At 41.0% G+C, this 14,167-nt stretch overlaps 1 protein-coding gene across 1 annotated transcript in view; it reads left to right on the forward strand.

The window, feature by feature from the left end:
• Nucleotides 1-14,167, forward strand: part of LOC136863193 (centrosomal protein of 131 kDa) — a 253,612-nt gene that overhangs the window by 111,845 nt on the left and 127,600 nt on the right. Inside the window, exon 8 of the mRNA XM_068226334.1 lies at nt 12,830-13,090. Within this exon, the coding sequence (XP_068082435.1) occupies nt 12,830-13,090 (261 nt within the window). The remainder of the gene's footprint in view (nt 1-12,829; nt 13,091-14,167) is intronic.

Genomic DNA, 14,167 nt, shown 5'->3' on the forward strand with positions numbered 1-14,167 from the left:
TGAGAACTTGCCATATGTACGCTATCCTGCACATAACCCAACTCTTGTAAAACCTTCAGTTATTATGTTTAATATAGGCCTATATTAGTTATCTTTTATTAAATGCTAAGTGTATTGTAAGTTCGTATAACCTCAAATATGTATTGTGAATACATCTAACCTTAAAATATGTTTAGTTAAAAACTGTAGAAAACTCTGTAATATTTGTATATTGGGTATAATCCACTATCATTCCGATACATATGGAGGTTTCTGGAAACTTAGTGTAATGATTTATTATCCAGATGCATGTAGAAACATTAGGAATTTTGTAGAATTTGTCACTATGGTTTGTGTACCTATAATTGAATATTTGAGTTTGATCTACTACAGTCGAGAGGCGGTCAATTGATTGTTCCTTGTATGTTCGGATATGTTCCATTTAGTGTGTTGCAAGAACATTTCCAGAAATCAATATTTCTAGACTGTTTGTTGAACGGTATATATATCGAGCTGACAGGCCTAGAGGCCGGAGAGTTGGAGTTAGAGTGTGGCTTAGAGTGTAGAGTGTGGGTTAAGGTGTTTGTTACAGTGAGCTGAGGATTTGGCTGATATGTGAACTTGTCACAATCGACTTGAGTAAGAAAGTCAGTCTTGCCTTGTGATGGTAAAGTGAATAATCAGAGTGTGGACTTGTTAACATCTGTACTTTTCAGAATCGACACTGTGATGGTGAAGTGAACGATCAGTGTAAGGACTTGTTGATATCTGTACTTGACAGAATCAACTGTAAATTGTTTCAGTGTGTTTCCCTTAATAGTGTTGTGTTGTGTATAACTGTGTTTTGTTAAGGAATAGGTGTAGCGGCAATAAAGTGTTTTTATGCAAGGAAGTGACGTATCTCATGTGATATTTATTTACACCAAAATAAAATCGCATTGGGAACTAATTAATGCTTAACAGTTACAGCAAGTAAATAATGTTCACTGGATCGTGTTCTTCCTACATATATGTAACCTTCCTCATCCTCACTCCGTCTCAATATGTCCAACTCATTCAGGCGTGTCTCTCCAATCATGAGCAAGAGTTTTCCTGCGCTATGGTAACACGTGGCTTTTTCCCGACCACGTCTTTTTGAACTGAATTAATATGGAGCACATTCCAAAAGATTTAACGAGAATCCTTTATTTCATGCTATTTTATATACCTGATTCAAAAAAAAATTTAATTTAAGATACATGTTAAGATGGCGTCAGAGTTGGCATGATATGTAAGTGTTTCCACAGTTTCCAGTAAATAGTGCATGTCTGATGAAGTTTTGGTTTCAAGATAGTGTGATACCATAAACATTGGTAAGTGATTGCTGAAAATAAATTATTATTATTATTTATATTGGAACAGCTTGTCTTATTAACTCTAAACTTGGTAAATCCAGAATTTTGGAATTAAAATTATTATTTATTGTTTTTCTAGAAAACAGGTATAATATACAGAAATATAGTGTAAAATTAGAAGTTTTTATTTTTAGGATCTTTTTGAGTAGTATCTTACAGGCCTCATGCTGTGAACGGCCCGGATAACATGTCGGCCAGAATTCTCCATCGCTGTGAAGAAGCATTAGCACCTTCTCTTTGTACAATATTTAACATCTCAATGAACAGTGGGACTGTGCCAGAAGAATGGAAGAAAGCAAATGTCGTTTCCGTGTTCAAAGACGGTGACAGGGAAAATGTAGATGACTAGTGCCCAGTCTCTATTACATCTGGCGTATGTAAATGCATGGAACGCCTAATTGTTAAACATTTGCTGGATTTTCTGAATTAGAGAAACCTGTTGAATAACAACCAACATGGATTCCTCCCTGGAAAATCCTGTACTACACTTTTAACAACAGTAACTGATGAGTGGCAACATTTCCTGGACCAGTCTAATATATCCAAAGTGGACTGCGTTACTCTAGACTGGAGTAAGGCCTTTGATCAGGTACCTCATCAACGGCTGTTATTAAAACATAACAAGTATGGCATTCAAGGCAACGTGCAGTCATGGTTTTGATCATTCCTGGTAGGTCGGACGCAGAGCGTTGTGTTCAGTGGGGCCAGGTCAGAACAAATTTCAGTCACCTCGGGTGTGATTCAAGGTAGTGTGTTAGGGCTGCTTCTGTACACGATATTTATGCTAGATCTGCCAGGTTGTGTATCGTCTTCTATGGCACAGTACGCTGATGACACCATCATTTACAGAGCCATTCGCAATGAGAAAGACATAAATAAGTTACAGTCAGATCTGGATAATGTGGCTCTGATAAATAGAATGTACACTTAACTAGAGTTACAACACCAAATTTCACTGTGTGGTAAAAACCTGATGCCTTGCATCTCAATAAAATGGCTTGGCATTCACATTTGCAGCAATTTAAAATGGAACAACCATATTGAGGAAATAAGGTGCAAAGCTACAGAGTCCTGGGATTCATCCGCAGATCTCTACTGGGAGCCAGGAAGAAAGCAGTTCAGACAGACTATTTGTCATTAGTGCGCCCAAAACTGTTGTACAGGCTTCCTTCCCGGCACCCTACTACAGTGGAGAACATGATGAAACTAGAGGGAGTACAACGCCGAGCAGAATGACTAATTATTCAACACGGTCATTTAAATACAGCCAGGTCACTGCCCCCCATAACAACCCTATGTAAATAAATAGATATTGCTTTTCTGAGAAAATCCCTCGCAGGTAACATTCATATAAACCCTTTCAACCGCTTACAGCTGAACTATCGTTCCGCTCAAATAAGTCAATGTGTGTCCCTTTTCCCTCCATTTGCAAGAACAGCATCGTATCAAAGTGGCTTCTTTATTCTTTCTGCTCGGCTGTGGAATGAACTCTCACCACAGATAAAAGAACTACCTGCAGAAAATGTTTGTAAAAGTGGTAAAAAGGATGGATATATAATGAAACCTTTTGTACATAACATAATTTTTCTACTGTGTGAATGTTCAGTATGAGTGAGAGGACGGATGAAAGTTTATGGGATCCCGAGTGAGTGAGACTGTATGTGGCTATGAGTGAGCCGGCCCAGCTTAAGTATAAGTATCGTCGCCATAAGACCTATCTGTGTCGGTGCGACGTAAAACAAGTAGGAAAAAAGTATAAGTGGGGATTCTAGAGAGAGTGTGTGTCGTATTACCTGAATGTTGAACAGGTCTTGTGAATATTATGTAAATATGCCCATGTAAATATGGTAACTGTATATAAGCTCACTATGTAGAATGTAATTGTATATTTTAATATTGTAATTTTAAGTCGTGATGGAGGCACTTTCATGTACGTGGGGCTATGGTCTTTCTCCATTCACCATCCCTAAATTGTACCTACAATTAGTGGAAAATAAATAAGAATAGCGAACTATAAAAAAGTAACTTTTGCTTCAGACCAAATTAATTAAATATAACAAACATTGGATAAAATATTACAATATTGATTAATTAAACCTAAAATCATATAAATGACCATGCTTAACAAAAATACTGAATCATATTTATGATTCAAAGACATTGCGTATGTCGATATCATCACTTAGGCCTACTTCATCTTCCGAGTGTATAACGTCTTCATCCTGAAGTTCAAAATTAGGATAATATACCTCTTCTTAGTTTTGAAATAAACTTCCTTCAGCTGCATTTCCATCTAAATCATCTTCTGTGGCAGATTCTGCCCCTTGTACTGACAGCATTGAGAGTATCTTGTTGGAACGTGACGTATAAAAAAAATCTTCTTCTGAAACAGTATCTAAAAACACATTAATTAAACATATTTTCACCAAAGATAATGTATTAAAATGCAAATAATTAATTTATAACTATAACAACTAACTAATTTACAATTTGAGGTTATAGTTACAAATGTCCCAGGGCTTGGCAATGTATCTCCTGAGATACACTATTTGTAAAAACAAATCATTATTGTATTTTGTGCTAAATTGTACATATATTATTGCCTTATGACCATTAGCAGTAATTATAGTAATGTTTGTTATCAGTCTCTCTGCTTGAATACTTTTTTTTCTTTCTTGTTTCAAAGCTCTGCAAGGCAGAAGGTTGTGTACTATGTACGTATGCTCTTGTGTCTAATAGCTGCATTTATGTGATATATCCTTGTTCATGTGTCCCTGCCGAAGCACTGGTATACACAAGTTTGTCTATTGTTTAACTTGGGATGTATCTTATACATGTGCTTTTGTTATACTATACAGATTAGAAGTTCTTTTTCTTTTTGCAATTGACTTTATATCGCACCGACGCAACATGAGGTGGTCTCCTCGCCGCATGTATTGTGGGCATTCATTAGGCTGATGGTGGCAGTATCATTATCTGGGGAGCATTCTCCTGGAATGTCCTAGGGCCATTGGTCTGCATAACACACACTTTGAGAGGTGAAGGCTTCAGCAACCTGTTAGCCAATAATATGCGTCCGAGTGAATGAGTAGCTGCTCGGTTTGGGTCATGTAGTTGTCAGCTTGCATTCAGGAGATAGTGGGTTCGAACTCCACTGTATGCAGTCCTCAGGATGGTTTTCCATGGTTTCCCATTTTCAACCAAGCTGTACTTTAATTAATTGGTTGGAGAAACTTGACAATTAATTCTCCTGCCATGGTTCCTAAATTCCCCAGCCTGTAGATTCCTTTGAACATGCCTGGCATACGCGGGAATGCTCTGCGAGGGTTGCTCCTACACCTCCACAAAACGTGAGTCAACTACACGAGATACTGTAACAGGCCTGGCTTGGATTGGACGACTTGTATCACCTTGTGAAATCTGTCCCCCACTGTTTACAAGCTGTGATCACCAGCAAAGGCAGGTGTTAAGTAGGTGTTAGAAATAAAGTGATCGTTCAATGTACATGTTGTTTTCGTTAGACAGCAGCAGTACTGGAACTGATGAAGTATTTTCCTGTATTGGAATCTGCCTCAGTCTTTTAGATGCACTTGTAGAAGTAAGGCACATTTGTTTACAGTAGGTCTATACAGGGTGAACAAAAAATGCCGCACGTGGAGGTTGGCATGCGGTTCCTCGTCGAAATTCACAACAAAAGTTATCTTGCAAAACCTAGTCCCACCAATAGGTTTAATAGAAATGCGAGTTAAGAAATGAGGCTCTGGCAACATTGTAACGGCGTGCAGCGTGCCCAAGCACAGGTCGCATGAACTCGGCACCCTGCTGGAGCTGTCTCATTAGCTCAGTGAGATGAGGTAATGCCATAAATGCCAGTTGTGGGGATGCGCCGATGTTCGAGTCGCGTTCGCACCAATTTTTTTTTTTCAGTTAATGCATCAGCTTGTATGCAGTGTACACCTCCACTATGCAATACACTAATGTTCTGTCTTACCATTACAGTTACCTTTAATTAACCCCCATAGCGTGTGTGGCGCAATGGTGCGCCCATTGGTTTGCTGCGGTCACAGCGTGTACGGCGCAATGGTGCGCCATGACATTTGAAATGCCCGCTACATGAATTTTGTAATAGTTATCTGCTTCATTGTAAGATGACAGGAAGAGGCAGATTTTAGCTACACTCAGAGCTAATAATTATTCCCGAGAGATGTAGCATATCTTATCAGTTCGTAGAGATCTGCACACATGTTTCGCGCTAAAGGACCGCAAGTTTGTAAACATGGCAGGTCCAAGCCGAGTGATTTGTGATGCGGAAATAATTAACTACGTGTCACGGGGACACACGCACCACTGTATCAATGTATGTGAAGGGGGGACAGGAGGAAGTAGAGAAACCCACTTGTATTACTGAATACAATACATTTATGGGTGGGGTAGATGTTAAGGATCAAATTTTAGAGGCATTTCTTTTGGAAAAGAAGCAAACTGAAGTTTGGTACAAAAAACTTTTCAGACACCTCGTCAGTGTATCAATACTAAATGCCTATATTGTGTATCGTAAAGTAGGATTCAAGGGTGCACACCTGCAATTCAGGATAACATTGGTAGACAAATGATTGCCAAATACTTAGGCAGGAATCTTGTGAAAAAATCAGGTAGACCATCTGATGTGGACTTGGACATAACGCGACTTACGGGACAACATTTTCCAGCTGAAAACCACGGAACTACATACAAATCCATTGGGAGGAAGAAATGTGTAGTGTGCACAAAGAAGGGACAGAGAAAGGACACCAAGTATGACTGCAGAAATTGCCCAGTACAACCAGGCCTTTGGGTGGACCCGTGCTTTGAAATCTATCACATAAAGTTTCAGTATTGATGTCCAGCTGTCCAGGGATAACCAGGTTTTTTCACAAGATTCCTGGCCAAGTATTTGGCAATCATTTGGTCTAGCAGTGTTATCCTGAATTGCAAGTGTGTACCCTTGAATCCTGCTTTACGATACATAATATAGGCATTTAGTATTGATTATAGTGTAATATGTTATTGTTATTGTGTGTTTCTTTGATCATTTTTCATCCACCTGTTTGAAAATTATAGAACTTCATTAGACACCACGCTCAGCATTGGGAGTAGGCTAGAAATAAAGCACGCTGTGGGTGCAGCATGCAGTTTTACAATGTCACGCTTGAGGGGTTAAACATTCAAACGTAACATGAACTCCTTACAGACGTAAACGACCACTTTGTTTTTTCCATGGCACTAATAAAGCCAGTACATAGAACATTATAGTGGATACAGTAACATCATCTCTCCAATGTGATACAAGGAAACACAATTACAGTACAGTAGGTAGGCTACACTGGATTGCCCATTATGCTACGCACAATAATTCCATAGTGTAGGTGTGACGTCCAGTCTTATCTTCACAGAGCAGGTACGTACACTTACGAGCAACGTTTACCTCACAGCCGATGTTCAAAGCGACCAACTTGGATTTGCAAACACTCCGCCACTTGCTGGAGCATACTTTGCCGGACCCTACGCAGCACACCTGCATCCACCATTGCCAATGCAGCATGCACGCGAGCTATTAGGTCTTGTACGTCCATGGGTGGAGTACTATAAACATGTTCCTTTAAGTGTCCCCACAAATAAAAATCCAGTGGATTAAGGTCCAAGGAACGTGGAGGCCAGAACATTGGACCTCCATGACCAATCCTTCCAGAGTGTGGCGGTGCACCATCATGCTGAAACCATAGCTGTCGCTAAACACCAAGTGGAACATTTTCTAAAGCATCAGGCAAAGTATTGCCCAGAAACGTACGATAGCGGGGCGCATTCAACTTTCCCGGCAATAGGTAAGGGCCTAAAAGCACTCCTCCCACAATTCCAGCCCACGGGTTTATGCCAAAGCGTGCTTGAAAGCCACATTCACGGGTAACATGTGGGTTGTGGTCAGACCAATAATGGCTGTTGTGATGGTTGAAAATACCTTCCCGAGTGAAGCTACATTCGTCACTCCATATCACATTCTTTATAAAATATTCGTTATCTTCAACTTGTTGCAAAAGCCATTCATAGAACTGTACTCGTTGAATGTGGTCTTCTGGCCGCTGGTGTTGAGTTAAAGTGTAATGATATGGATGCAGTTTTTCGTCGTGCTGTACGTCAACAACTAGTTTTTGAGATACCTGGAACTGCCTTGCAATATTACGGGTACTTTACCGAGGTGATTGGTGAATGGCTTCAAGAATGTCGTCCTCTATTTGTGGAGTATGTCTAGTCCTTGGACAACCTCTGTCCACTACTTGTGGACAAAGATTACCAGTTTCCCGTGGGCGTTGCTCAAGGCGGCGAGAAACATTCTTATCAGGATGGTGCCTTTGAGGGTACCATGCTGCATATTCACGAGCAGCAGCAGAAGCTTGGTTATCGTATGCACCCAACACTAAAAGCATATCGACGTATTCACCGTTTGTGTACTCCATCAGGTCGCCGCTCTACATGCACTTGATAGGACCAGTTATGATTGTGCACTGCGTGGTTAGTCGATGCATGCATTCAGTTGAATGGATCACACTGTCATATGTTTGACTATTGTCATGTGACTACAGGTTGTCATGCTTACAAACGCAGTTACACGACAGGAACTAGGGACCTGACATCACTCACACAAAAGAAAAAAATCCCGACGTAGATTCGAGCCATAGCTCCATGGTGTATGTGGGTTTGATAACCCAGCCGTCTACTCAGTGAGCTGCGACGGTGGGTACGGTAGAGTGGGATGATGCACGTTTCTCTATTACATTTTGATGCGCTACAGGAGTGACAGTGTTGCCAGCATCTCATTTTTTACGTGTTTTCCAACAACACCAGATCTGATTTGGCTGTAGAAACTTTTGTCTTGCAATGGGATGAGGAATCGCATGCCGACCTCCAAGTGCGGCATTTTTTGTTCACCCTGTATGTTACTGTGCAATGATATTCCTGTTTCAGTTTTGTGTTTCTTACCTTTCATGCAGCCTGTTTGTCATAGGTCGATATCAGAAGACTAGGAATGAGTAACGTGCTGTTGTTGTGGATCTGGATAAAGAGGAACTGAATTCTATGCATGCTGCTCTGGTTTTTATCTTAACTGTCCAATTCAGATTTTATTATCATATTCTCTTTGGTTGCACAGGTATAAATAATCCATTTTTATTTGAACAGAACAGAAAAAGGGCTACAGTGGGATTAGAAATACAATAGCTGTAGTTCTGAGCAATGGGCCAAGGTCCTATTCACTGAATAATGAAGTTTTAAGTGTTTGGAGGCCATTCATGTTCATCAGTAGCGTAGAGAGCGCACAAAGGGCCAGTACATTGTTTCCACTTTTAAGCATAATGGAGAATGATTTTCAGGTTATAAATATGATGATTGTGCTAGGACAAAGGAAAATTATTATTCAGTACTGTTGAGACATCTCGTTTCTTCTGGAAAGAGACACATTGGTCATGGATTTGTCCCACATCAGGATAGTGACCCAAAACATACTTTCCATATGTGTAGAAATTATATAAACAAGGAGCTGAAATGTATGTCCTGTCCAGCTCAGAGCCTGACCTCAATCCCTTTGAACGTTTGTAGGATGAGCTTAATAAAGAAATCGGAAAATATGCAGGAAATGTGAGACCCTACAATGGGAATATTTACAAGTGTAGTGGAAGGAGATAGACTAGCTTCTACATTTCGGAACATAGTGCCAGGAGTTTGCTTGGCTTTTCTAAAAGCACAGGGAGGCTATTTTGAAGAAACAAAGACGTTAGTGAAATTATGTTACATTCACCATTTCTCAAATAATAATGTTATTTTTAATTAGTATACTTTTGTTTTATTACTTGATTACTCTGCAGGAAGATTTATGTATAATGGAAAACTTGACAGTCAATGGATTTGACTACTTCAGTGGCAGTAGGTGTCATACTCACTGTGCTAAGGAAGAGGAAGTTCTACTTCTTCTTTCCTTGGTACATGGCCAAGGTGTGCAGTGCGTTCACAGGCTGTCATAAAATAATGGTGGAATGAAGTTCAGCTCTGGACTTCTTCACTTTGTCAGGTATTTTACGGCATGCTGAAATTATTTTCCCTACCAGCAAAGTTTCTCTTGGTGAATCATGACCACCGGTACTTGAGGAGATATGAAAAATTTGTTAGTTGTCTCTTTTCCTCTTTTGTTTATAAAAGATTCCACAGGGCGGACTGTGACACACTCTCCCAATGGTTGCTTGATAGGACGCCCATCTGCCGTACTGAGGTGTAGGAAAGCATTATAGACGTACCAGTATTTCATTTGTACGTCAGCAGCTATCCAGAATTTTAATCTACAGTATATCTTTATCAGGTTTATTCTCTATTTACAAAGTAAATTGGCATCTTGTTTTGCGTGGAAGTAATTCATTCGACATTTTTCTCAGTGAAACAGAGAAATCTCTGATTCTCTCAAAATCTGTCTCTTAACATTATGTCTTTCATGAATATTAGTTCCTGTGAACACAGCTAATGATCCTCCACTGAGATACTTTTGCTTCACTGAACAATCCTGTGAACAATGGATTTTTTTGCTACTTGCTTTTTACTCTGACTCAAAGAGGTCTTATGGCAATGATATGGTAAGACAGGTCTAGAACTGGGAAGGAAGTGACTGTGGCATAAATTAAGGTACAGCCACAGCATTTGTCTGCTGTGAAATTTGGAAACCATGGAAAACCATTTTCAGGGCAGCCAACAGTGGTATTGGAACCCACTATCTCCTGAGTGCAAGCTAACATTTACATGTCTCAAATGGCGTATAATGTCTGGCACTATGATCAGAGTCAATTTACCTATGAGATTTCATGTAAAAGAACATTGTCCAAAATGAAGAAATAGATACCAAAGGGGCAATCTTAATAATTTTGTGTGGCTGTTGTTTCTCTAGTGCTACCCTTGTAAAGCAGACCCTCTGATGAGTGCGGGCAGCGTTTGCCATGTATAGGAAAATGCGTGTTAATGTGGTGGAGGATACAGTTGTGTATGTTGAGTGAGTTGTAGGAATGTTGGGGACAATACAAACACCGAGTCCCCGGGCCAAAGGAATTTACCGTTTAAGATTAAAGTCCCTCACCCAATTGAGAATCGAACCCGGGGCCCTCTGAACTGAAGGCAACTATGCTGACCATTCAGCCAAGGAACCAAAGGGACGAAGTAATCACTTAACAACACAAAACATGGCTACATGATGGAATGCCAGTGGAAGGCAAATGCTTTATGTAAATATGTTTCCAGGAATGAAAAAGAAAATTTGGACTTTGTGTGGGAAGAGAGATTGAACACAAATATTCATCAAACATTTTCGTGGAAGCAAATGTGAGTTGAAAGATAACAAAAGGACATCTTCAGAAGTTTTATGCATCAGTTTTGAATATACATATGTTTGAGTAGTCAGTACCCACACAAATTAAAATAAATATTCTGAATAATTTTGAATCTGGCATGGCTTTATCGTTGTGGTTTACATACTTTATTGAGCTTGCACAATTCTGTTTATCTTGTTCTTCTACTGCTTATCCTACACCTTTTTGGCATCATGGGTGCGAACTGTGTCACACATGTGGATGTGGCCCTGTTTTATGGCCGAATGACTTTCGTGACCCCTACTATATATGTGGAGAGTTGTCTTAACTATTACATGTTTCTGTGGGGATTGGTAGTATGGTGTGTTGTATGTGTATGAAGAGGAGTGTATTGGGATAAACATAAATACCCAGTCCTCAAGTCAGAGGAATTAACCAGATGGTTAAAATACCTGACCTGGCTTTGAATTGAGCCAAGGATTCTGTGAACCGGTGGCATTGACGCTGACCGTTGAGGCAAGAATTTGAATGCAGATGAACAAACACTACCCGATTTCAATCGTTGGACAAAAAATAGGAGGGCTTTGGTCAAGAGTATCACTAGTTTTTAAGCATTCTGTTAGAAATAACAATTGTTTGCAAGATGCCATAAGACAGTTTGCTTTAGTAGTGACTGTTAAATGAGATGTGACTGTTTGAAAATAATGTTATTTAGGTTAATAGATTTTTTTCATGATGCCATAAAATATACACTGACTTAGCAAATGTCATGGGATAGTCACCTAATAGCGTGTGGGGCCTCCTCTGGCCCTGCGAACTGCAGTGAAATGCCGTGGAAGTGAGTCAACAAGTCCCTGGTAGTCCTCTGGACGCAGCTGACACCAAATCGTTTGCAGAGCGGCCGCCAATGCTGGTCTGTTCGTGGGTGCAGGATCCATGGCATGGAGCCTGCGTTCCAGGACATCCCAGATATGCTCGATAGGGTTCATATCAGGGCTCCTGGGTGGCCATGGCAGTCGTTGAACCTCCACTGCATGTTCCTGGAACCATTCCCGTGCGACGTGGGGGCGATGTGGCAGCACGTTTTCATCTTGAAACACCGCAGAACCGTCTGGGCACTGGAAGGCCAAAAATGGGTGGAGATGGTCTCCAGGCAGCTCAACATACCGCGTACTGTTCAAAGTCTCTTCCAGAACAACTAGGGGGCCCATTCCATACCAGGAAAATGCACCCCAGACCATAACAGAGACCCCAGCGCCCTGGACCACACCTTCGAGGCAGGCGTGATCCATCGTTTCATGTGGTCTGCGCCATACACGGTGCCTCCCATCGGCATGGTGCAGTTGAAATCGTGATTCGTCCGACCATATCATGTTACGCCATTGTTCCAGTGTCCATCCCTGGTGACTGGCGACAAATGCGCGTCGTCGTGCCCGATGACGTTGGGTTAACAGTGGCACCCGTGTGTGGCGCAGGCTCCCAAACTCCATAGAACCTATGTTCCTATGGATTATCTGCTGGGAGACATGTCTAGCACGGCCTGTGTTGAATTGAGCCGTGATTTGTTGCACTATTGACAATCCGTCTCAGATGTCGCTGGTCACAGTCATCGAGGGTGGCTGGACAGCTGGTCGTTCATCTTTTGTGGACGGTGACACCCGCATTCAACCATTCACGATACAGCCTGGACACGGTTGATCATGTGAAGCCGAATTCCCGCACCACTTCGAAAATCGCACTTCCCATCCGTCAGGCACCGACCACCATATCCTGTTCGAACGGTGTCAGCTCACAACGACGTTCCATGTTACACCTGTCACATGCACAGCCACTGCTCACAAGGTCTCCTATACAACTGCCGCTGGCACAGAAGGCATGTGGTGTGCAGACAACACACCTGCGCATCAGTGCTCCGCTATCCCATGACATTTGCTCAGTCAGTGTAGTTTGCTTTAATAGCGACAGTGAAATTTGACGTGACTGTGACTGTTGGAGCATCACAATTTTAGTGATGTTACCATATTTACATAATATATAGACTATTTCTTTAAAGTTTTCTGAATGTACTTTGGACCTTTTCAGAGGAATGTCATGGAACAGCACCTATCTTCATCAATTCCCTCAGAAGTTGCACAGGAATGGGATCCAAAATCAATATAAATAAAAGAGATATTTCAATTGAACTTCCAAAACAGAATGACTTGGGAGAAAATGAATTTCAGGAAAATTTAGCTTTAAATGCCCCGAATTTTGATCTCCTTAAAACTGGATCCATGAATTCTACTTATGATGATATCGTTAATATTCTCAAGGTATTGGAAGATGAAGAGGAAGTCCACCCGTGTAAGTTATCCTTATTTAATTTTACTCTTACATGTGAATGCTATAGGTCTACTTGATGAAGTTAAAGTGTGATGTAAATATCTTAGTTTAGAATATTTCATAGATTAGTGTTCCCTTATTGAAGAAAGCAAGGCAGAAGGCTCTGGTCCAAGTAGTGTAACGAGGAATGAAACCCCAGATCCTCTTTACTTGTAGGTAAGAACTTTGTCCCTGTTTCAAAATTTCACCATGCAAAAAATTAGCCACCCCAGTGCGCATGCACAGATGGATCGTTAAGCCTGTATAGATGGCACAGCAAATGAGTACCGTGCTCAACCACACATGCACTGCCTCCACATGAGAAAAAGGCAGTAGCAATCAGTGAGACATTGATGTTTCAAGCAGACAATGTACGACAACATGGGTAGATGTAAGAATGTGACAGAGTGGCAAAAAGGACAATCGTGTTTTTCTGTGCCCTTGTCCATGGTGTGTGCAGTTGCTGGATTTGTTGGTGTTTTGCAATGTACTGTTCAATGTGTCTACAAGTAGTGGTGTACCACACGTGGCCATGAAATACAATGTCAGAATTGTGGTGAGAAAAAAGATTCTGATTGAGAGGGAACGGAGACGCGTTTCATGGCTTGTGAATCAAAATCTCGCTTCCAAACCCGACAGAAATGCTGCAGTCAGTGAATGAAGGTCCATCTCAACCTGTTGGCAAGAGAACATTGTGATGGGAACTGCATGCAATGAATATTTGGAGTTCATCACCTCGCAAGAGCCCATTGCTCACACAGGCACATAAAGCTGCACGTCTTCGGTGGGCTAGAAATCATTCAACGTTGGATAGTAGTTGACTGGTGGAACGTAAGGTGATCTGGCGAATCAAATTCTTGCCTGTATTCCAATGACGCATGTCATCGAGTGCACCGAAGGCCAAATGAAGCATTTCATTGTCGATTTGTGCAAGGTCAGGTTCAAGCCAAAGTTGGGTCTGTGATGTTTTGGGGGTGTTTTTCATGTCATGGATTAGGCCCGCTAACTGAGATGACCACTAACATGAACCAGCATATTTATTTAAACATTCTGGATGAT

Source organism: Anabrus simplex, chromosome 2 (genome assembly GCF_040414725.1).
Source record: "Anabrus simplex isolate iqAnaSimp1 chromosome 2, ASM4041472v1, whole genome shotgun sequence".
Lineage (NCBI taxonomy): Eukaryota > Metazoa > Arthropoda > Insecta > Orthoptera > Tettigoniidae > Anabrus > Anabrus simplex.